The sequence below is a fragment of the Cololabis saira genome, chromosome 17 (genome assembly GCF_033807715.1).
Source record: "Cololabis saira isolate AMF1-May2022 chromosome 17, fColSai1.1, whole genome shotgun sequence".
NCBI lineage: Eukaryota > Metazoa > Chordata > Actinopteri > Beloniformes > Belonidae > Cololabis > Cololabis saira.
In genome coordinates, this window is record NC_084603.1 from 466,743 (window position 1) to 491,025 (window position 24,283).

The 24,283-nt window shown below is 42.6% G+C and overlaps 1 protein-coding gene and 1 long non-coding RNA gene across 5 annotated transcripts in view; both read left to right on the forward strand.

The window, feature by feature from the left end:
* Positions 1–3,845: 3,845 nt before the first annotated feature.
* LOC133463889 (uncharacterized) lies at positions 3,846–7,566 on the forward strand. Its single transcript, XR_009784383.1, has 3 exons — positions 3,846–4,705; positions 5,146–7,225; positions 7,346–7,566. It is a non-coding gene; the product is annotated as an uncharacterized LOC133463889 (long non-coding RNA).
* A 5,519-nt stretch (positions 7,567–13,085) lies between these two features.
* Positions 13,086–24,283, forward strand: part of ubr2 (ubiquitin protein ligase E3 component n-recognin 2) — a 55,867-nt gene continuing 44,669 nt past the window's right edge. For all 4 annotated transcript variants that reach the window (XM_061745993.1, XM_061745995.1, XM_061745994.1 and 1 more), the window contains exons 1-11: positions 13,086–13,181; positions 16,429–16,700; positions 18,280–18,358; positions 19,540–19,647; positions 21,072–21,220; positions 21,937–22,075; positions 22,626–22,688; positions 22,800–22,920; positions 22,991–23,095; positions 23,181–23,269; positions 23,961–24,059. In XM_061745993.1, the coding sequence (XP_061601977.1) occupies positions 13,101–13,181; positions 16,429–16,700; positions 18,280–18,358; positions 19,540–19,647; positions 21,072–21,220; positions 21,937–22,075; positions 22,626–22,688; positions 22,800–22,920; positions 22,991–23,095; positions 23,181–23,269; positions 23,961–24,059 (1,305 nt within the window). In that variant the 5' untranslated portion in view covers positions 13,086–13,100. The remainder of the gene's footprint in view (positions 13,182–16,428; positions 16,701–18,279; positions 18,359–19,539; positions 19,648–21,071; positions 21,221–21,936; positions 22,076–22,625; positions 22,689–22,799; positions 22,921–22,990; positions 23,096–23,180; positions 23,270–23,960; positions 24,060–24,283) is intronic.

The window sequence follows — 24,283 nt, forward strand, 5'->3', positions numbered from 1 at the left end:
CTCTGCCGTTCAGTCAATCCACAGAAAAGTGAAAGCTGTCCAGTCTCCTCCTAGTGGCAAACCATGCCACAACCCGGAGACTGGGTTTGTGTCAGAGAAAACATCGCTGGTCCAAGGCTCAACACGTCTTGCACCACCGACACTCAAGTGTGACGGACATCTAACCTGGTTCCACGCATCCCACTGCAAGAAAACAACACCTCCACCATGCACCGGAAACCAGCCGATTCCTTCTTCTTCCTGTGGCTCCTCGTCGGAGCCATTGAAAGAAACAACGCAGGCAAGGAAAGCCCAGAAGTAGCTGAACTCCAACACCCAAGAAATCCACGACTGGCAGAGGAGCAGAGGAGCAGCGCAGGCCGCAGAGGCCCAGAGGCAGATGCATTGTACATGCCAAAACACTCACATCTGTCACAGGAACAAGACCGAGAAACTTACAGAAACCTCAAACAAGACCTATTACTTCATGTGACACCTGTTCGTTACTGTACCACCGAAAGTTCACATTGTTAAAAGAGAATTGTACACACACACACACACACACACGAACGCCATGGATAAGATTTTTTGGTGCCCTCGTTCCAAATTATGGAGTCATGGCAGCTTTAGCAAACACCACTGCAAAAGGCATGTCTATGCTCTCACAAGAGATGACTGCTGTAAGGATGATGGCCTTACAAAATCTGCTGCATTGGACTATTCATTAGCCTCTCAAGGGGGAACTTGTGCTGTGATTAAAACTGAATGTTGTACATTTATACCTGACCAAAATGCCACCGTCCAAGAAATAACGGATCACTTGAAAGATATTGCCAAAATGTTGCATACACCTGTCACAACTAGTTTGTTTGATTGGTTTAAAGAACACTTATGACACGTTGGTTAAGTAATTTTTTGAATTTGCTTTACTTGGGTTTGGACTCCTAATTGTTATTTGGTTTCTGATCACATGTCTAAGGTTTACTTGCAAAAATATGTATCACTCAAACTATTACTAAAATTATGTACTCCACTTTAACTAAAAAAAATAAATAAAATTAAATGGTGAATTGATGAGGCATTGTAACAGCACCGTGGTCGTCCTGAATATCAGCTTCCTACCCCCCCTGCAGGAGACCTGAACATCAGCTTCCTACCCCCCCTGCAGGAGACCTGAATATCAGCTTCCTACCCCCCTGCAGGAGACCTGAATATCAGCTTCCTACCCCCCCTGCAGGAGACCTGAATATCAGCTTCCTACCCCCCCTGCAGAAGACGACACCTTGGAAGTTTCCTCAAACAGACTTGGAACACTAGAGCCCCCCATGGGGTGATTTGGAACTTAGTGACAGTCATGCCAAATGCCCGGATCACAGATCACATCCAACTGTAAATTACGTTTCGTCTGTCACTTGGCTTGTGTATTCCCTGCGTTTGCGCCTTGAATTTACGGAATAAAAGTCTTGTCGTCGAGCCACTCTGGGCCGGCATTTCAACCAGACTCTGGTCTGTGTAGATCCGCTAAGGTTTATAGACCTTAGTTCCTCCAAACAGACCCATATTCAGGTTCCTGGTCCTTAGTTCCTCCAAACAGACCCATATTCAGGTTCCTGGTCCTTAGTTCCTCCAAACAGACCCATATTCAGGTTCCTGGTCCTTAGTTCCTCCAAACAGACCCATATTCAGGTTCCTGGTCCTTAGTTCCTCCAAACAGACCCATATTCAGGTTCCTGGTCCTTAGTTCCTCCAAACAGACCCATATTCAGGTTCCTGGTCCTTAGTTCCTCCAAACAGACCCATATTCAGGTTCCTGGTGTTTAGTTCCTCCAAACAGACCCATATTCAGGTTCCTGGTCCTTAGTTCCTCCAAACAGACCCATATTCAGGTTCCTGGTCCTTAGTTCCTCCAAACAGACCCATATTCAGGTTCCTGGTCCTTAGTTCCTCCAAACAGACCCATATTCAGGTTCCTGGTGTTTAGTTCCTCCAAACAGACCCATATTCAGGTTCCTGGTGTTTAGTTCCTCCAAACAGACCCATATTCAGGTTCCTGGTCCTTAGTTCCTCCAAACAGACCCATATTCAGGTTCCTGGTCCTTAGTTCCTCCAAACAGACCCATATTCAGGTTCCTGGTGTTTAGTTCCTCCAAACAGACCCATATTCAGGTTCCTGGACCTTAGTTCCTCCAAACAGACCCATATTCAGGTTCCTGGTGTTTAGTTCCTCCAAACAGACCCATATTCAGGTTCCTGGTGTTTAGTTCCTCCAAACAGACCCATATTCAGGTTCCTGGTGTTTAGTTCCTCCAAACAGACCCATATTCAGGTTCCTGGTCCTTAGTTCCTCCAAACAGACCCATATTCAGGTTCCTGGTGTTTAGTTCCTCCAAACAGACCCATATTCAGGTTCCTGGTGTTTAGTTCCTCCAAACAGACCCATATTCAGGTTCCTGGTGTTTAGTTCCTCCAAACAGACCCATATTCAGGTTCCTGGTGTTTAGTTCCTCCAAACAGACCCATATTCAGGTTCCTGGTCCTTAGTTCCTCCAAACAGACCCATATTCAGGTTCCTGGTGTTTAGTTCCTCCAAACAGACCCATATTCAGGTTCCTGGTGTTTAGTTCCTCCAAACAGACCCATATTCAGGTTCCTGGTCCTTAGTTCCTCCAAACAGACCCATATTCAGGTTCCTGGTCCTTAGTTCCTCCAAACAGACCCATATTCAGGTTCCTGGTCCTTAGTTCCTCCAAACAGACCCATATTCAGGTTCCTGGTGTTTAGTTCCTCCAAACAGACCCATATTCAGGTTCCTGGTGTTTAGTTCCTCCAAACAGACCCATATTCAGGTTCCTGGTGTTTAGTTCCTCCAAACAGACCCATATTCAGGTTCCTGGTGTTTAGTTCCTCCAAACAGACCCATATTCAGGTTCCTGGACCTTAGTTCCTCCAAACAGACCCATATTCAGGTTCCTGGTCCTTAGTTCCTCCAAACAGACCCATATTCAGGTTCCTGGACCTTAGTTCCTCCAAACAGACCCATATTCAGGTTCCTGGTCCTTAGTTCCTCCAAACAGACCCATATTCAGGTTCCTGGTGTTTAGTTCCTCCAAACAGACCCATATTCAGGTTCCTGGTGTTTAGTTCCTCCAAACAGACCCATATTCAGGTTCCTGGTGTTTAGTTCCTCCAAACAGACCCATATTCAGGTTCCTGGTCCTTAGTTCCTCCAAACAGACCCATATTCAGGTTCCTGGTGTTTAGTTCCTCCAAACAGACCCATATTCAGGTTCCTGGTCCTTAGTTCCTCCAAACAGACCCATATTCAGGTTCCTGGTCCTTAGTTCCTCCAAACAGACCCATATTCAGGTTCCTGGTCCTTAGTTCCTCCAAACAGACCCATATTCAGGTTCCTGGTCCTTAGTTCCTCCAAACAGACCCATATTCAGGTTCCTGGTGTTTAGTTCCTCCAAACAGACCCATATTCAGGTTCCTGGTGTTTAGTTCCTCCAAACAGACCCATATTCAGGTTCCTGGTCCTTAGTTCCTCCAAACAGACCCATATTCAGGTTCCTGGTGTTTAGTTCCTCCAAACAGACCCATATTCAGGTTCCTGGTGTTTAGTTCCTCCAAACAGACCCATATTCAGGTTCCTGGTCCTTAGTTCCTCCAAACAGACCCATATTCAGGTTCCTGGTGTTTAGTTCCTCCAAACAGACCCATATTCAGGTTCCTGGTCCTTAGTTCCTCCAAACAGACCCATATTCAGGTTCCTGGTGTTTAGTTCCTCCAAACAGACCCATATTCAGGTTCCTGGTGTTTAGTTCCTCCAAACAGACCCATATTCAGGTTCCTGGTGTTTAGTTCCTCCAAACAGACCCATATTCAGGTTCCTGGTGTTTAGTTCCTCCAAACAGACCCATATTCAGGTTCCTGGTGTTTAGTTCCTCCAAACAGACCCATATTCAGGTTCCTGGTCCTTAGTTCCTCCAAACAGACCCATATTCAGGTTCCTGGTGTTTAGTTCCTCCAAACAGACCCATATTCAGGTTCCTGGACCTTAGTTCCTCCAAACAGACCCATATTCAGGTTCCTGGTGTTTAGTTCCTCCAAACAGACCCATATTCAGGTTCCTGGTGTTTAGTTCCTCCAAACAGACCCATATTCAGGTTCCTGGTGTTTAGTTCCTCCAAACAGACCCATATTCAGGTTCCTGGTCCTTAGTTCCTCCAAACAGACCCATATTCAGGTTCCTGGTGTTTAGTTCCTCCAAACAGACCCATATTCAGGTTCCTGGACCTTAGTTCCTCCAAACAGACCCATATTCAGGTTCCTGGTCCTTAGTTCCTCCAAACAGACCCATATTCAGGTTCCTGGTCCTTAGTTCCTCCAAACAGACCCATATTCAGGTTCCTGGTGTTTAGTTCCTCCAAACAGACCCATATTCAGGTTCCTGGTGTTTAGTTCCTCCAAACAGACCCATATTCAGGTTCCTGGTGTTTAGTTCCTCCAAACAGACCCATATTCAGGTTCCTGGACCTTAGTTCCTCCAAACAGACCCATATTCAGGTTCCTGGTCCTTAGTTCCTCCAAACAGACCCATATTCAGGTTCCTGGTGTTTAGTTCCTCCAAACAGACCCATATTCAGGTTCCTGGTCCTTAGTTCCTCCAAACAGACCCATATTCAGGTTCCTGGTCCTTAGTTCCTCCAAACAGACCCATATTCAGGTTCCTGGTGTTTAGTTCCTCCAAACAGACCCATATTCAGGTTCCTGGTCCTTAGTTCCTCCAAACAGACCCATATTCAGGTTCCTGGTCCTTAGTTCCTCCAAACAGACCCATATTCAGGTTCCTGGTGTTTAGTTCCTCCAAACAGACCCATATTCAGGTTCCTGGTGTTTAGTTCCTCCAAACAGACCCATATTCAGGTTCCTGGTGTTTAGTTCCTCCAAACAGACCCATATTCAGGTTCCTGGTGTTTAGTTCCTCCAAACAGACCCATATTCAGGTTCCTGGTGTTTAGTTCCTCCAAACAGACCCATATTCAGGTTCCTGGTCCTTAGTTCCTCCAAACAGACCCATATTCAGGTTCCTGGTCCTTAGTTCCTCCAAACAGACCCATATTCAGGTTCCTGGTGTTTAGTTCCTCCAAACAGACCCATATTCAGGTTCCTGGTGTTTAGTTCCTCCAAACAGACCCATATTCAGGTTCCTGGTCCTTAGTTCCTCCAAACAGACCCATATTCAGGTTCCTGGTGTTTAGTTCCTCCAAACAGACCCATATTCAGGTTCCTGGTGTTTAGTTCCTCCAAACAGACCCATATTCAGGTTCCTGGTCCTTAGTTCCTCCAAACAGACCCATATTCAGGTTCCTGGTCCTTAGTTCCTCCAAACAGACCCATATTCAGGTTCCTGGTGTTTAGTTCCTCCAAACAGACCCATATTCAGGTTCCTGGTGTTTAGTTCCTCCAAACAGACCCATATTCAGGTTCCTGGTCCTTAGTTCCTCCAAACAGACCCATATTCAGGTTCCTGGTGTTTAGTTCCTCCAAACAGACCCATATTCAGGTTCCTGGTCCTTAGTTCCTCCAAACAGACCCATATTCAGGTTCCTGGTCCTTAGTTCCTCCAAACAGACCCATATTCAGGTTCCTGGTGTTTAGTTCCTCCAAACAGACCCATATTCAGGTTCCTGGTGTTTAGTTCCTCCAAACAGACCCATATTCAGGTTCCTGGTGTTTAGTTCCTCCAAACAGACCCATATTCAGGTTCCTGGTCCTTAGTTCCTCCAAACAGACCCATATTCAGGTTCCTGGTCCTTAGTTCCTCCAAACAGACCCATATTCAGGTTCCTGGTGTTTAGTTCCTCCAAACAGACCCATATTCAGGTTCCTGGTGTTTAGTTCCTCCAAACAGACCCATATTCAGGTTCCTGGTCCTTAGTTCCTCCAAACAGACCCATATTCAGGTTCCTGGTCCTTAGTTCCTCCAAACAGACCCATATTCAGGTTCCTGGTGTTTAGTTCCTCCAAACAGACCCATATTCAGGTTCCTGGTCCTTAGTTCCTCCAAACAGACCCATATTCAGGTTCCTGGTGTTTAGTTCCTCCAAACAGACCCATATTCAGGTTCCTGGTCCTTAGTTTCTCCAAACAGACCCATATTCAGGTTCCTGGTGTTTAGTTCCTCCAAACAGACCCATATTCAGGTTCCTGGTCCTTAGTTTCTCCAAACAGACCCATATTCAGGTTCCTGGTGTTTAGTTCCTCCAAACAGACCCATATTCAGGTTCCTGGTGTTTAGTTCCTCCAAACAGACCCATATTCAGGTTCCTGGTGTTTAGTTCCTCCAAACAGACCCATATTCAGGTTCCTGGACCTTAGTTCCTCCAAACAGACCCATATTCAGGTTCCTGGTCCTTAGTTCCTCCAAACAGACCCATATTCAGGTTCCTGGTGTTTAGTTCCTCCAAACAGACCCATATTCAGGTTCCTGGTCCTTAGTTCCTCCAAACAGACCCATATTCAGGTTCCTGGTCCTTAGTTCCTCCAAACAGACCCATATTCAGGTTCCTGGTGTTTAGTTCCTCCAAACAGACCCATATTCAGGTTCCTGGTCCTTAGTTCCTCCAAACAGACCCATATTCAGGTTCCTGGTGTTTAGTTCCTCCAAACAGACCCATATTCAGGTTCCTGGTCCTTAGTTTCTCCAAACAGACCCATATTCAGGTTCCTGGTCCTTAGTTCCTCCAAACAGACCCATATTCAGGTTCCTGGTGTTTAGTTCCTCCAAACAGACCCATATTCAGGTTCCTGGTGTTTAGTTCCTCCAAACAGACCCATATTCAGGTTCCTGGTGTTTAGTTCCTCCAAACAGACCCATATTCAGGTTCCTGGTCCTTAGTTTCTCCAAACAGACCCATATTCAGGTTCCTGGTGTTTAGTTCCTCCAAACAGACCCATATTCAGGTTCCTGGTCCTTAGTTTCTCCAAACAGACCCATATTCAGGTTCCTGGTGTTTAGTTCCTCCAAACAGACCCATATTCAGGTTCCTGGTCCTTAGTTTCTCCAAACAGACCCATATTCAGGTTCCTGGTGTTTAGTTCCTCCAAACAGACCCATATTCAGGTTCCTGGTCCTTAGTTCCTCCAAACAGACCCATATTCAGGTTCCTGGTGTTTAGTTCCTCCAAACAGACCCATATTCAGGTTCCTGGTCCTTAGTTTCTCCAAACAGACCCATATTCAGGTTCCTGGTCCTTAGTTCCTCCAAACAGACCCATATTCAGGTTCCTGGTGTTTAGTTCCTCCAAACAGACCCATATTCAGGTTCCTGGTGTTTAGTTCCTCCAAACAGACCCATATTCAGGTTCCTGGTGTTTAGTTCCTCCAAACAGACCCATATTCAGGTTCCTGGTCCTTAGTTTCTCCAAACAGACCCATATTCAGGTTCCTGGTGTTTAGTTCCTCCAAACAGACCCATATTCAGGTTCCTGGTCCTTAGTTTCTCCAAACAGACCCATATTCAGGTTCCTGGTGTTTAGTTCCTCCAAACAGACCCATATTCAGGTTCCTGGTCCTTAGTTTCTCCAAACAGACCCATATTCAGGTTCCTGGTGTTTAGTTCCTCCAAACAGACCCATATTCAGGTTCCTGGTCCTTAGTTTCTCCGCGGTGCAGAACTCCCCGCGAGTCGCGACCGCTACTTAGTGATCTTTTCCTGAATGGTTTATCCGACTTTTTCTGGTCGCAGTGAATTAAAGAGATAAGGACAACTATTGTGCAAAAAAACTAAATAAAATAAATCACACACACACGAAGAAAAGAGGCTGAAAGTTCACGACTGCTTCAAACCGGAAACTGGAAATGCGTTGCTTCCAAGTGAACCAATCACAGCCTCTCGTCTGCGTGTGGTCTGCGTCGCCTCCACGCGGAGTTACAGTTTTCGGGAGGTGACGTCAGTGACGGCGTGTGGTCTGTGTCAACGCAAACCACACGCCGTAGGCACGGCGTCGTTTTGATGCAGAACCAGAACTCAAGCTTAAGAAACACCTCCCTGGAGAGGATCCTCACCACGCTGGACCATCCTACTGTCTCCTCTGATTGGAGGTGCCGGGACTCTATTCCTAGTTCCTCCTGGATAACTGAACTCCTCCTCTAACCCTAACCCTAACCCTCCATTGAGACCCAGGCCCCCAGGGACCAGGACCAGGTCCAGGACCAGGTCCTGGTCCTAATGTTGTTTATTGTCTGTATTGTCTGTTTTTGAAAATAAAAAATGTTGATCACAAACGGGTCAAAGATGTGAAATCTTTTACATTTGGCGCTAGAGAGTCTCATTTCTTAAAAGGAGCCTCAAGCTCCTTTAACTATTAAAGGAGCATGAGGCAGGATTGAGGCAGGATTTATGAAAAAAAATCCGTATACATTTTAAGTTTTCTAGTAATAATGTCAGATGAAGCGTTCCAAACCAAAAAGAATGTTTCCTCTAGACCAGGGGTCGGCGAGTAAGTTTTGCCTCGGGCTAATGTTTTTGGAGTAACTGAACGTTGGGCCAGAACATCAATCAGGCCAAACATGTTTTTTTTTCTACTAAATAAAACTTTTTTCCCCTTATCTATAGGCTACTAGTATTATTATACTATTATAACTTGTACAAAAAAGTAGTTTAAGAAAGTCATTAGTTTAAATAAAGTAACTTGAATTTGCTACTGTTATTAGTGTGTTATTACTGCTTTACTCTGTGGCTGCGTTATGAAACCGCTTAAGTAACTTGGTGATAATAATATTATTTTCTGCCAAGCTACTAACAAATGCAGTCCTTCTTTAAAATACACAGAACAACATTAAACACATGAAAAACCATGATATGAACAGTAGCACAGGGGACGGTACGTGCACACGGAGCAGCAGCTCTGTCTCCTGAAGCCAGTGAGAGGATATGCAAATGAGGCGGATTTTCCGACGTATTTTTAGACATAATGGACGTTTTACCATTTAAAAGACCAACAGCAAAACTCAAGGTAAGTTATCAGTTGTATTTTTCACAGTTGAAACCACAACAAATACGTCTTACCATTTCAACAGCTTCAGGAGTTTTGCCGGGAGTCTGTGCCTACGTTACTCCTGAATATTTGTGTGCACCTCTAATTAAGGCCCCCCTATGCTACAGGTGACAGGGAACTATACAGAATTGTGTGCGTCCGGAATCATGAAGATTCTACTTTTATTTTATCTTTTCTAAATAAAGGCTTTGAATTCTCTATGAAATTGTCGTTTTTGTGATAGTAAATAATAATAAAAAAAAAAATTATTATTATTTATCAGATTTTCAATGTCATCTGGCGGGCCAGATATTATTGGAGACGGGCCAATTTTGGCCCGCGGGCCGCCAGTTGCCGACCACTGCTCTAGTGTATCTCTCTGTTGCCTTGAACAGGCTGTTGCTGCAAAATGTGCTGCAATTCAATTCAATTCAATTTTATTTATATAGCGTCTAATACAACAGAGTTGTCTCTAGACGCTTTCCAGAGACCCATACCCAGAACATGACCCCCGAGCAGTTATTACATAAACAATGGCAGGTAAAAACTCCCCTAGTGGGAGAAAAACCTTAAGCCAAACAGTGGCAAGGAAAAACTCCCCTTTAGGAGGGAAGAAACCTTGAGCAGGACCAGGCTCATAAGGGGGGACCCTCCTGCCGAGGGCCAGACTGGTGGGTCAGGGACGGCAACAGCACAGCAGGCAGGTGGAAGCAGCAACGGGATGACCGGGGGTGGGGACCGCAGGCCAGCACACAGCTCCCGAAGCTCCGGCCCAATCAGCAAGTCCCCGGCAAAGGATGCTGCAACATGGACAAAAGAGAGAAAAGGGAGGAGAAGGGGGGGCCAGCACAAGAAACTACAGGAGCGACTCTGACACACTAAAGTTTACACTACCTAGAGATTTACCAACACCAGCTAGAGGTTTACTAAACACTAACTATAGGCTTTACTAAACAGAAATGTTTTAAGTTTAGTTTTAAAGGTGGAGGTGGTGTCAGCCTCCTTAACCCAGATTGGAAGTTGGTTCCATAGTAATGGTGCCTGATAGCAGAACGCCCGCCCTCCAAATCTACATTTAGATACTCTAGGAACTACGAGTAAACCTGCACTCTGAGAGCGGAGAGCTCTGCCAGGAACATAAGGCACTATCAGGTTTTGCAAATAATGCGGAGCTAAGCCGTTTGGGCTTTATATGCAAGTAATAAAATTTTAAATTGAATTCTGAATTTTACGGGTAACCAATGGAGCGACGCTAACACTGGAGAGACGTGGTCTCTCCTGCTAATTCCTGTCAGTACTCGTGCTGCTGCATTTTGGATCAGCTGGAGCCTATTCAGCAAATTACTTGGACATCCTGCTAACAACACATTACAGTAATCTAGTCTAGAAGATACAAACGCATGAACTAGTTTTTCTGCATCACTCTGTGAGAGGATTTTCCTAATCTTTGCAATATTACGGAGATGGAAAAATGCTATTTTACAAACCTGATTGACATATGGTTTAAACGACAAATCCTGATCGAAAATAACACCAACAACACCGGGGCCCGAATTTCCCGCGCTGTCCTGCGGATGTGACGTCACATGACGCTGCATGTGCGTTCTCCCCGTTCTCCCGTGCCGGCTTCACTGTTGGCTGCAGTACCCCCGACGGCCGTCATGGTGAAGGGTGGCGCTAGAGAGTCTCATTTCTTAAAAGGAGCCTCAAGCTCCTTTAACTGAGGTTTGGACTAATGTATAACCGCTAACCGCCCATGTGTTATTCATCTATTTATTTATTGTATCACCATTATTGTTGTTGTTATTATTATTTTATTTATGTATTTATTTTATTTTATCTTTTTTTCCTTGCTTACATATTCTGTTTTATTGCTATTATCTTCTCTGTATGTGGGAACCGAGGAAATATGTGGTTGTTTGTCTTAAAAAATAAAAATAAATAAATAATAAATAAATAAAAAAAAAATAAAGTTATAAAAAAGTTGATCACAAAAAATATAATTAATATACTAATTGATATAATAATTGTAAAAAGGAAATGTAAATGTATTGATTAACTGTATTTCTGATAATCATTTTTTTTTTAACTTTATTTAAAAGAATTAACACAAAGCAGTATACAAGAACAGTATACAAATAAAATATAGAACATGTGCCAGCGGTGATGTTTGTTATTCAAGAAGATTAAACATATAACTCAAGTCTAAGGTTTTAATAGCCTTTTCATTTGTTGATTTTAGGATTAATTTCAAGTAAAGTTCCATTTCTTTCTGGAAAACAAAAAAGCAAAGGGTTTTCTTTAAAAATTTACTCTTGTGAATATGAAATTTGGCAAGAAATAAAAACAGATTTATGAAAAAGTAACATTTTCCTTCTTTCTTAGGGAAACAAAGGAAACAACATTTTCCCAATGTAAATTAAAATCTATAGCAAAAGAGTCAATAATACATTTGCTAATATCTGCCCATAGTTTTTAGGAATGAGAGCAAAGCCAGAATAAAAAACTGTTTCTGGATTTAAATTACAGAAGGAACAGTTTGTATTAATGTCCTTTTTAAATTTCTGCATCTAATGGCTAGCAGGTACGACGGAGTATCAGGGCCAAACTAAGACAAAAAAAAAGGAAATTATGAGAATAAAGTCATAAAATTACGAGAATAAAGTCGTAATATTACGACTTTATTCTCGTAATATTACGACTTTATTCTCATAATATTACAACTTTATTCTCGCAACAATATGGCTTTATTCTCGTAATATTACGACTTTATTCTCATAATATTACAACTTTATTCTCGCAACAATATGGCTTTATTCTCATAATATTACGACTTTATTCTCGTAATATTACGACTTTATTCTCATAATATTACGACTTTATTCTCATAATATTACGACTTTATTCTCGTGATATTACGACTTTATTCTCATAATATTAGGTTTTGACTTTATTCTCGTAATTTTATAACTTTATTCTCGTAATATTAGGTTTTGACTTTATTCTCATAATATTACGACTTTATTCTCATAATATTACAACTTTATTCTCGCACCAATATGGCTTTATTCTCGTAATATTACGACTTTATTCTCGTAATATTACGACTTTATTCTCGTAATATTACGACTTTATTCTCATAATATTACAACTTTATTCTCGCAACAATATGGCTTTATTCTCGTAATATTACGACTTTATTCTCATAATATTACGACTTTATTCTCGTAATTTTATTACTTTATTCTCGTAATATTACGACTTTATTCTCATAATATTACGACTTTATTCTCGTGATATTACGACTTTATTCTCGTAATTTTCCGACTTTATTCTCATAATATTACGACTTTATTCTCAAAATATTACGACTTTATTCTCGTAATTTTCCGACTTTATTCTCGTAATTTTATTACTTTATTCTCGTAATATTACGACTTTATTCTCGCAACATTAGGTTTTGACTTTATTCTCGTAATTTTATGACTTTATTCTCGTAATTTTATTACTTTATTCTCGTAATATTAGGACTTTATTCTCGTAATATTACGACTTTATTCTCATAATATTACGACTTTATTCTCGTGATATTACGACTTTATTCTCATAATATTAGGTTTTGACTTTATTCTCGTAATTTTATAACTTTATTCTCGTAATATTAGGTTTTGACTTTATTCTCGTAATATTACGACTTTATTCTCGTAATTTTCCGACTTTATTCTCATAATATTACGACTTTATTCTCGTAATTTTATGACTTTATTCTCGTAATATTACGACTTTATTCTCGCAACATTAGGTTTTGACTTTATTCTCGTAATTTTATGACTTTATTCTCGTAATATTACGACTTTATTCTCGTAATTTTATGACTTTATTCTCGTAATTTCTCTTTTTTTTTTTTTTGTCTTAGTTTGGCCCTAATACTCCGTCGTAAGCAGGATAGTATTTATGTATGATTTATTTCTGATAATCATTAATTGGAGGGTTTTCGTGTAATAAGCCCCTCCCCGTTGTCCGCTCGCCCCGCCCCCCCTGTCGTCATTTCCGGTTCCTCTCCCCCGCAGAGGAGCAAAGATGGCGGCGGCCGAGAGCGAGCAGGATCCGTCCTCTCCGAGCGGGGAGTTCCTGAGCTTCTCCGCCCGCGACACGGCTCAGGTAAGCGGCGGCGGCGGCCGCGTCTCCCCGGGGCTGCTGCCGGGGCTGCGGGGGCTCCGGGGCGGCCTCGGCCGGGGCTGCCAGCCGCCCTGACGGCCGCCCTGCCGGGCTGCGGTCTGAGCCGAAAACAAGCCGGGCTCAAGGCTGATTTATGGTTCCGCGTTACACCAACGCAGAGCCTACGGCGTAGAGTACGCGGCCACGCGTACCGTACGGTGCGCGTCGCCGCGTAGCCCTACGCGTCGATTTAACGCAGAACCATAAACCAGGCTTTTAGACCCGGGCCGACTCAGACCTGAATAACTGTCAGCTGTCAGTTGGACTCCAGAGTTTATTTTGTTTTGTTTTTTTTTCGGGTGTTTCTGTATTTTTATTTTTCTATTTATTTATTTTTAATTATTTGTATTTATTTATATTTTTCTTTCCTCCTTAAACCTCAAGCCTTCTATTTTATTTTGATATATAATTTACTGTCAGCTGTCAGTTGCTTTTTTGTTGTTGTTTTTTTCGGGTGTTTCTTTATTTTTATTTTTTATTTATTTAATTTAATTAGTTTAATTATTTCTATTTTTTTTTAAATATTTTTTTTATTATTTCTTTATATGGATCTCCAGACTGTTGTACCAAATCTGGCCCTGACTAACTGTCAGCTGTCAGTTGGACTCCAGAGTTGTTGTTTTTTTGTTTTTTTTTTCAGGTGTTTCTTTAGTTTTTTTATTTTTTAGTTTTTTTAATTATTTGTATTTTTTAAATATTTTTTTTATTATTTAGAATAGAATAGTAGACTTTATTGATCTCCCAGAGGAGAAATTCAGTCGTGCAGCCAAAACACACACACACTTTATACAAAAAATGTAAAATAGAAATGACCACAAATAGTTAAATAATAAAAAAGAGCAATATAAAAAGTAGAAAGAGAGTATGTACAAGAGAGAAAAAAAAGTAGTAAACACCAAGTAAATGGATGATATTTACAAGATATGTACAAATATTTCCAAAAATACGTGAGGTTTTAGTGGTTATTGCACTTTTAAAGAGACAGGTTTATTGCACATTTCTTCATATTGGTCTCCAGACTGTTCTACCACATCTGGACCTGAATAACCTTCAGCTGTCAGTTGGAATCCAGAGTTGTTTTTATTTTGTTGTTTTTTTTTCTCAGGTGTGTTTTATTTATTTATTTTAAATTATTTTATATTTATTTATTTTTTTTATATTGGTCTCCAGACTGTTGTACCACATCTGGCCCTGAATAACTGTCAGCTGTCAGTTGGACACCAAAGTTTATTTTATTTTTTCAGGTGTTTCTTTTTTATTTATTTATTTATTTATTTTTTTAAATTATGTTTATCTTTTTTATATTTTTGTATTTTTTTTTTAAATTATTTCTTCATACTGGTCTCCAGACTGTTGTACCACATCTGTCCATCACTAACTGTCAGCTGTCAGTTGGAATCCAGAGTGTTTTTTTTAATTATTATTATTAATTATGATTTATTTACAGAAAAGGTACAAAACTTCAGGATAAAAAGCAGTTACAAATTAAGGACAGGAAATTATATATCAACATAAAATAGAAGGCTTGAGGTTTAAGGAGAAATATATAAATAAATCAGGAAATATTATATTTTTAATATTTTTTGTATTATTATTATTATTATTATTATTGACAGATATATACATTATTACTGCGTTACCGTGGCGATGCTAGACGCCAAAAAGCCATTCATCTGACTCCATATTTGATAGTTCCTATTTTCTGCCATAACTTTTGAATGGTTTTACATAAAGAGTCGTGGTGGAGTCATCAGACTCGGTATTGAGTTCTTGACTTTTTTTGGTGAAAATTGCACACGCGAGGGCCCGTTAATCCATTCATCGCTGCTGCAGCTTTAGTTATTATTATTATTTTCATTATTATTATTATTATTATTATTAGTAGTAGTGATGCACCGAAATGAAAATTTGTGGCCGAAACCGAAAATAATAATAAACACTTGGCCGAATACCGAACATGGTTCTTCGCAGTTTTTCATTTATTTTGCCAATTTTTTCCACCATTGCATAAATCAAATAAATTTGCTTTCCAAAGAAAAACATCTTTTACAAAATGACAAGGTAGAAAATATTTATTGAACATAAAAAACTGAACATGTTTTAATTTCCAGCATTCTGTTGTTTTGGTTCCACCTCCTGGTGAATGTTGGTAAAATTCTTATGTGGTTACTTTTTGGTTGGCCAACGATTTATGTTTGTGGTGCAACCGTTACGGAGCGGCCAGTCTATTTCCTTATTTTACAACAACGTTATTAATTGTTCGGTTTTTTCCCACTTATTCCACCGATTTTCGGCCGAACAATTTCGGTTACTGAACAATCGGTGCATCACTAGTTATTAGGGCCCGTTCATTGCTGCTGCAGCTTTAATTATTATTATTATTACTATTATTATTATATTATTATTGTTATTATTATTATATTATGATTATTAATATTATTAATTATTATAAATTATTATTACTATTTTATTATTATTAATTATTATTGTTATTATTAATAATATTATTATTATCATTAATATTATTAATTATTATACATTATTATTATTATTTTATTATTAATTATTATGATTATGATTATTATTATTAATGTTATTATTATCCATATTATTATTATTATTATTATTAATAATAAATATTATTATTATTATCATTATTATTATTTTATTATTATTTTATTATTATTATTTATTATTATTATAATTATGATATTATTATTATTATTGTTATTATTATTATTATTATTATTATTATTATTATTATTATTATTATTATTATTATTATTATTATTATTATATTAATATTAATGATGATGATGTTGATGATGATTATTATTATATTATTTTTATTAATATTATTAATTATGATTATTCCCTCCCCAGCGATGGCTGGCGGCCAGCGACCTGAAGCAGGAAGTGTATTATTATTAATTATTAATATATTATTTTTATTAATATTATTAATGATGATTCTTCTCTCCCCAGCGATGGCTGGCGGCCAGCGACCTGAAGCAGGAAGTGTATTATTATTAATTATTAATATATTATTATTATTAATATTATTAATTATGATTCTTCTCTCCCCAGCGCTGGCTGGCGGCCAGCGACCTGAAACAGGAAGTGTATTATTATTAATTATTAATATATTATTAATATTAATAATGATTAATTATGATTCTTCTCTCCCCAGCGATGGCTGGCGGCCAGCGACCTGAAACAGGAAGTGTACCGTCACCTGGCCCTGTACGTCCCCAGAATCCTTTGCCAGGGCACGGGGGGGCGGGACAGCCGGGAGGAGCAGCGGGAGGAGCTGGGCTGTCAGCTGCTCCTATTGGCTCCTCTGGAGTGGTTCCTGCTGGGGGCGGAGCCAGGGGCGGGGCTAGCACACCTGCAGCAAAACAACCGGCCGTCAGCGCTGTGTGGACACGTGTTCAAGGTGGGCGAGCCCACCTACTCCTGCAGGTGAGTCCCTAACCGGTACAGGTAACCTACTCCTGCAGGTGAGTTACAGGTAACCTACAGGTAACCTACTGTTACAGGTGAGACACCTACAGGTAACCCACCCACTCCTGCAGGTGAATTAAGCTGGGCAGACACTGTGCGATATTTCAAATCGTATGAGACTGCCCCATCTCACTCTAATCCTCCCGTCGGACCTCTGTCACTGGAACTCCAGGCTGGTTTTGGGGCAGGGGTGGGCTGTGTCCACCCAAACGTGCGTCCTGCCCACCCGATCAAAGGTTATGGGATCCTTTATTTTTTTTATAATTTTATTTTTTTATATATACTGTATATTAAAGAAATCCCAAAATATCTTCTGATTGGGTCGGCACTGCGCATCATTTTTAGACACAACAATGAACGCATACCGCAAAAGTTGTGTCTCGGCGGAGGAACCCGACGTCCCAGCAAAATGAGAAACAGAGAAGGGGAGTGTTCCGAACAGCAGACAGCGCACACACTAAAGGCTGATTTATGGTTCCGCGTTACACCAACGCAGAGCCTACGGCGTAGGGGACGCGACGACCCGCACCGTACATGGAAATGCAGTCTTTTTTTTTGCTATTAAAACATGATTTGTAATGTGAATTTGCAAAACTTAAACTACAAATAATAGTTTTTGACGTGACATCAGAGATTGTGCATGATCTCTGTGAAAGGATGAGGCAAATCGGGTCGTAGCTGCTTCAGCTGTGATTCCTTCACGAGGAGAGACCAGGATTTTAAACACGCTTGATTTTCTTGCGACCTCACGATTTGTGATCAGGAGCTCGTCGTGAGATGTTAATGTCTCGTCGTGAGGTGTTAATCTCTCGTCGTGAGGTGTTAATCTCTCGTCGTGAGGTGTTAATCTCTCGTCGTGAGGTGTTAATCTCTCGTCGTGAGGTGTTAATCTCTCGTCGTGAGGTGTTAATCTCTCGTCGTGAGGTGTTAATCTCTCGTCGTGAGGTGTTAATCTCTCGTCGTGAGGTGTTAATCTCTCGTCGTGAGGTGTTAATCTCTCGTCGTGAGGTGTTAATCTCTCGTCGTGAGGTGTTAATCTCTCGTCGTGAGGTGTTAATCTCTCGTCGTGAGGTGTTAATCTCTCGTCGTGAGGTGTTAATCTCTCGTCGTGAGGTGTTAATCTCTCGTCGTGAGGTGTTAATCTCTCGTCGTGAGGTGTTAATCTCTCGTCGTGAGGTGTTAATCTCTCGTCGTGAGGTGTTAATCTCTCGTCGTGAGGTGTTAATCTCTAGTCGTTACCCCACGTACACTGCACGAGGCACGAGCAACGATTGGGTCAAAATCGGGCCCGATCAAAAACAAGTCACACAACTGGAAAAATCGGCTCAAAACGAGCCGATAATCGCACAGTGTCTGCCCGGCTTAACGGGTAACACCACCTACTCCTGCAGGTGAGTCCCTAATCCATCATGTAACCATGGTGATGGAGTGGTTGTTCAGGTAACATCATGTAACCATGGTGATGGAGTGGTTGTTCAGGTAACATCATGTAACCATGGTAACCATGGTAACCGTGGTGGTGATGGTTTTTCTCCAGGGAATGTGCTGCTGACCCGACCTGTGTTCTCTGCATGACCTGTTTCCTGGGGAGTGTCCACAAGGAGCACCGATACCGGGTCAGAACACACACACACACACACACACACACACACACACACACACACACACACACACACACCCCTCCAGACTAATCAATAACGTGTTATTGATTCCAGGCTAATCAATAATGTGTTAATGATTCCAGACTAATCAATAATGTGTTAATGATTCCAGACTGATCAATAATGTGTTAATGATTCCAGACTAATCAATAATGTGTTATTGATTCCAGACTAATCAATAATGTGTTAATGATTCCAGACTAATCAATAATGTGTTAATGATTCCAGACTAATCAATAATGTGTTAATGATTCCAGACTAATCAATAACGTGTTAATAATTCCAGACTAATCAATAATGTGTTAATGATTCCAGACTAATCAATAATGTGTTACTGATTCCAGACTAATCAATAATGTGTTAATGATTCCAGACTAATCAATAAAGTTATTGATTCCAGACTAATCAATAACGTGTTAATGATTCCAGACTAATCAATAACGTGTTATTGATTCCAGATGACACATTAAAATACTGTTATAAATATATACTAATAAATGTGTTATTGATTCCAGACTAATCAATAATGTGTTAATAATTCCAGACTAATCAATAATGTGTTAATGATTCCAGACTAATCAATAATGTGTTATTGATTCCAGACTAATCAATAACGTGTTACTGATTCCAGACTAATCAATAACGTGTTACTGATTCCAGACTAATCAATAATGTGTTACTGATTCCAGACTAATCAATAATGTGTTAATGATTCCAGACTAATCAATAAAGTTATTGATTCCAGACTAATCAATAACGTGTTAATGATTCCAGACTAATCAATAACGTGTTATTGATTCCAGATGACACATTAAAATACTGTTATAAATATATACTAATAAATGTGTTATTGATTCCAGACTAATCAATAATGTGTTAATGATTCCAGACTAATCAATAATGTGTTATTGATTCCAGACTAATCAATAATGTGTTATTGATTCCAGACTAATCAATAATGTGTTACTGATTCCAGACTGATCAATAATGTGTTAGTAATTCCAGACTAATCAATAATGTGTTATTGATTCCAGACTAATCAATAACGTGTTAATGATTCCAGACTAATCAATAACGTGTTAATGATTCCTGACTATTCAATAATGTGTACTGATCAATACCGTTATTGATTCCAGATGACGACCTCTGGGGGCGGAGGTTTCTGTGACTGTGGAGACACTGAGGCGTGGAAGAGCAGCCCCTTCTGTCAGACACACCTGCCTGATGGAGGGGAGGCCCCAGAGGTAACACACCTGTACCTGTACACACACCTGTACCTGTACACCTGTACCTGTACACACACCTGTACACCTGTTCATACCTGGACACACCAGGAAGCCAGGAAGGCGTTGGATATGGGGAGAGGGGGGTGTGTCAGTGTGTGTGTGAGAGTCTGTGACGCGATAAGTCAGAGAACCTTCGCCCAGAGCTGATGTTATCGGGCAGTTCTGGGAGGCGGATCCGCAGGTGTTTGTGAGAGAGGGGGAGGGTTGAGTTGGGTGCAGAGCGTCATGTTTACATTCCTCCAGGGAGATTGTGACGAAGAGGCCTGCCAAGCCGCTCCATCAAGGGCAAATCAAATCAACAATTTGCAGGCAGATCAGTAATTTTCCGTCTGCCTTTCAGTCTTCTGGTTTCTCAATAAACTCCGATCAGACGAATTTGTGATCAATCCCCGCCAAGCCGGGTGCCCAGCTTCTCCAAGGTGTTCTCCATCTTGTTAAAGAGCTCAAAGACCCCTGCAGCCTACGATTCTGTTCAAGAATCGCATCCAGCTTGCGGCCCTGCTCCCCCAGCGTTAAAGTCTGAGTGCGGAGCCCCGTGCTCAATCCTTCAGCAGCTTCGGGCAGCTCAGAAAGGGCCAGAACGGCCCCCGCAGCCTTCCGCGATTGTCGATCGCGGAAGATCCCCACTCCAATTAGGAGAAATCCTGCTATCATAAATCCAATTATGAAGCATCTTCAACGTCCTCGACAGACAGAATCTTGAGACACAACGGTTTCCAGTATTTGTAGGAATCCATTGTGTATCCGGCAAAAAATGTCCCATCGGGGCAGGAGGGCTCCCTTACCCCCTGACTTCTGGTTGCAAAAATGTGGTCAATTGTGCTGAGAGACCAGTTAATCAATTCCATGATTGTAGAGTTTAGGAGGAGTGAAAAGGAGAGACTCTGAAGACGAGACAGGACAAAAGCAGCAGCAGGAAAGATAAGGAGGGAGAGGAGTAGAAAAAGCGTCCGCCTTCAACGAGAGCCGGAAGAAGAAAATAACTTCTTGGCCCCCGCACTTCTGACATGACTCCGGAGCCCCTGATCTCTACTGCACACCTGTCCACCCGCACACCTGTCCATCTCTGTCCATCCAAACACCAGTCCACCTGTCCCTCCACCTGCAGTCCCCCACCTGTGTCTCCACGGTAACCAGGACTGTGTCTCCATGGTAACCAGGACTCTGTCTCCATGGTAACTAGGACTGTGTCTCCGTGGTAACCAGGACTGTGTCTCCACGGTAACCAGGACTGTGTCTCCACGGTAACCAGGACTGTGTCTCCACGGTAACCAGGACTGTGTCTCCACGGTAACCAGGACTGTGTCTCCACGGTAACCAGGACTGTGTCTCCACGGTAACCAGGACTGTGTCTCCGCGGTAACCAGGTCTCTCTCCTCCAGGATCCCGTCTCCCAGCTGTCTCCGGACCTGGTTGCCCGCGGTTACAGCCTCTTCTCCATCCTGCTGAAGTACGCAGTGGACCTGCTGACGGGGGACCAGCAGGACCAGCAGGACCGGCAGGACCGGCTCCCCGAGGGACTAGAACCCCCGTAAGTCCTGGGGGGGGGACCTAGACCTGGACCTGGACCTGGACCTGGACCTGAACCTGGACCTAGACCTGGACCTAGACCTGGACCTAGACCTGGACCTGGACCTAGACCTGGACCAGGACCTGGGTGGCGGGGGACTGACGCTATGGTAGCAGCTCTCATAGACAATGAGATTTTCATTGTGCACTTTGAGAAAAAAGTCAAAACGTTGAGAAAAAAGTCAAAATTTCATGAATAAAGTTGAAATGGAGAAAAAAGTCGAAATATTGAGAAAAAAGGGAAAATTTCGAGATACATTTTGAAGTCCAATTTCGAGGAAAAACTTGAAACGTTGAGAAAAAATTTGAAATGTTGAGAAAAAAGTCAAAATTTTGTGAAAAAATTCGAAATGTTGAGAAAAAAGTCAAAATTTCATGAATAAAGTCGAAATGTTGAGAAAAAGGCAAAATTTTGACCTTATTCTTGAAATTGTACTTCAACATTAATCTCAACATTTCAACTTTTTTCTCAATGAATGGTAGCAGCTCTCATAGACAATGAATGGCAGCCGGACGCCTACGACGCCTGTGACGCCTGTGACGCCTGTGGCGCTTTCAGTGTGAATCCAGGGTTAGAGTGTAGCGTGCTGATATTGGTGTGTGTGTGTGTGTTTGTGTGTATATATTTATTTATTTATATATATACGTATACGTGTGTGTGCGTGTACATGTACGTAGGGAGAGAGCAGACACCTACTTCTGCATGCTGTTCAACGATGAGGTCCACACCTACGAGCAGGTGATCTACACGCTGCAGAAAGCTGTCAGCTGCAGCCAGAGGGAGGCTGTCAGCTTTGCCACCACCGTGGACCGAGACGTGAGTACGGGGGACAGGGAGGGGGCGGGGCTTCACCTGGGGGCGGGGCTTGACCTGGGGCGGGGCTTCACCTCGGGGGGGCTTCAGCTGGGGGTGGGGCTTCACCTCGGGGCGGGGCTTCAGCTGGGGGCGGGGCTTCAGCTGGGGGCGGGGCTTCACCTCGGGGCGGGGCTTCACCTGGGGGCGGGATCCTGGCACACTACATCCAGGTGATCGCCGCGGCTTTGTGGCGCTCGAAACCCGGAGACTGTTGGGGGGGGGGGCTGATAAGAGGGGGGGCCGAGGAAGGCGTTGAGTTGAGGGAGGTGGTTATCAGTAAGTGTGTGTGAGCGGTAAGTCCGTGAACTTCACTCAGAGCTGCTCTCAGCCAATGTCCTTGATGTTATCAGACGGCTCGGTCAGTTCTGAAACAGGTCCACAGGTGTTCCTGAGAGGGGAGGGTTAGTGGGGACAGAGTCACCTTGTTTACATTCCACCAGGGAGATTGTGACTGGAGCAGAAGTATAAGGTAACACATGGTAAAGCACACACCTAACTCTGTTGTCTGCAGGGCAGGAAGTCTGTCCGCTACGGAGATTTCCAGTTCTGCGATCAGGCCAAGTCTGTGATAGTGGTGAGTACCTGCCTGGTCCTGGTTCCTCTGTGGTCCAGGTCCTGGTCCAGGTCCTGGTCCAGGTCCTGGTCCTGGTCCTGGTCCTGGTCCTAACCCCCCTCTACCCCCCAGAGGAACACGGGCCGCCAGTCCAAGCCCCTGCGGGTCCAGGTCATGCACTCGTCGGTCGTGGCTCATCAGAGCTTCGCCCTGAAGGCTCTGAGTTGGCTGGGAGGAATCATCCAGTACTCGGGTAGGTGTGGACTCCGTTACCCAAAACCCCTTGGGCTGCAGGGTGTGACGACTGTTCTGGTCTATTTCAGACGGGCTGAGGAGGATCCTGTGCCAGGTGGGGCTGCAGAAAGGAGAAGGAGAGAACTCCACGCTGGTGGATCATCTGATGCTCAACGACTCCAAGATGTGGAAAGGTGAAGTTCATTCACACCTGACGTTACCTGACCAGACTCAGCTCAGGTAACTCACCTGTTCAGGTAACTCACCTGTGGTCTGCAGGTGCCAGGAACGTCTACCACCAGCTGCTGATGAACAGCCTCCTCATGGACCTCAAGTTCAAGAAGATCTTCGCCATCCAGTTCGCCAAGGTAACTTCCTGCAGGTGGTCCACTTCCTGCAGGTAACCGTCCTGCAGGTGGTCCACTTCCTACAGGTAACTTCCTGCAGGTGGTCCACTTCCTACAGGTGGTCCACTTCCTACAGGTGGTCCACTTCCTGCAGGTGGTCCACTTCCTACAGGTGGTCCACTTCCTACAGGTGGTCCACTTCCTGCAGGTGGTCCACTTCCTGCAGGTTTAGTCAGTTAAGACTACAATAACATTTTTACAGTAAGTTCACTAGCACTACAATGCAGTTAAGCAACACACAAAACACATCTGATGTTTCAGACAAGTCGCGGTATCAATTACCGTAAAAAAACTATCAATAATTTTTTTTTTTAATTAGAAAAGAAATAAAAAATTAAATACATTAAGAATAGAAATTTAAAAAAAATTAATTAAAAAAAAAAAACAAGTTGGAAAAAAAAAATTTGAATTACTATTGGACTTGACACAAAGCTGGTATGTTAAAAGCCTCACACGGGGCACCATTTACGTCGTGCCACAAAGGGGGTTCAGTTATTACAGAGTTATTAATAATTCTCTTACAAGAATTGACCCTTTCTCTGAGATTGATTTTTCTGATTGGTCAATCGGGGACCAATCAGAGGCTAACAAAGGGTCAATTATTGATAATTAATCATTAGAAAAAGGCAGTGAAATGTGGTCCCCTCCCCAGAACTACAGACGCCTCCAGACAGACTTCATGGAGGACGACCATGAGAGGCTGGTGTCGGTGACGTCCCTGTCGGTGCAGCTGTTCACCGTCCCCACCATGGTGAGTACCTGTACACCTGCACACACCTGCACACACACCTGCCCCCCCCACACACACATGTACCTGTCCCCCCCACACACACCTGTACCTGTCCCCCACCCCATCACATGAGAGGCTGGTGTCGGTGACGTCCCTGTCGGTGCAGCTGTTCACCGTACCCACCATGGTGAGTACCTGTACACCTGCACACACCTGCACACACACCTGTCCCCCCCACACACACC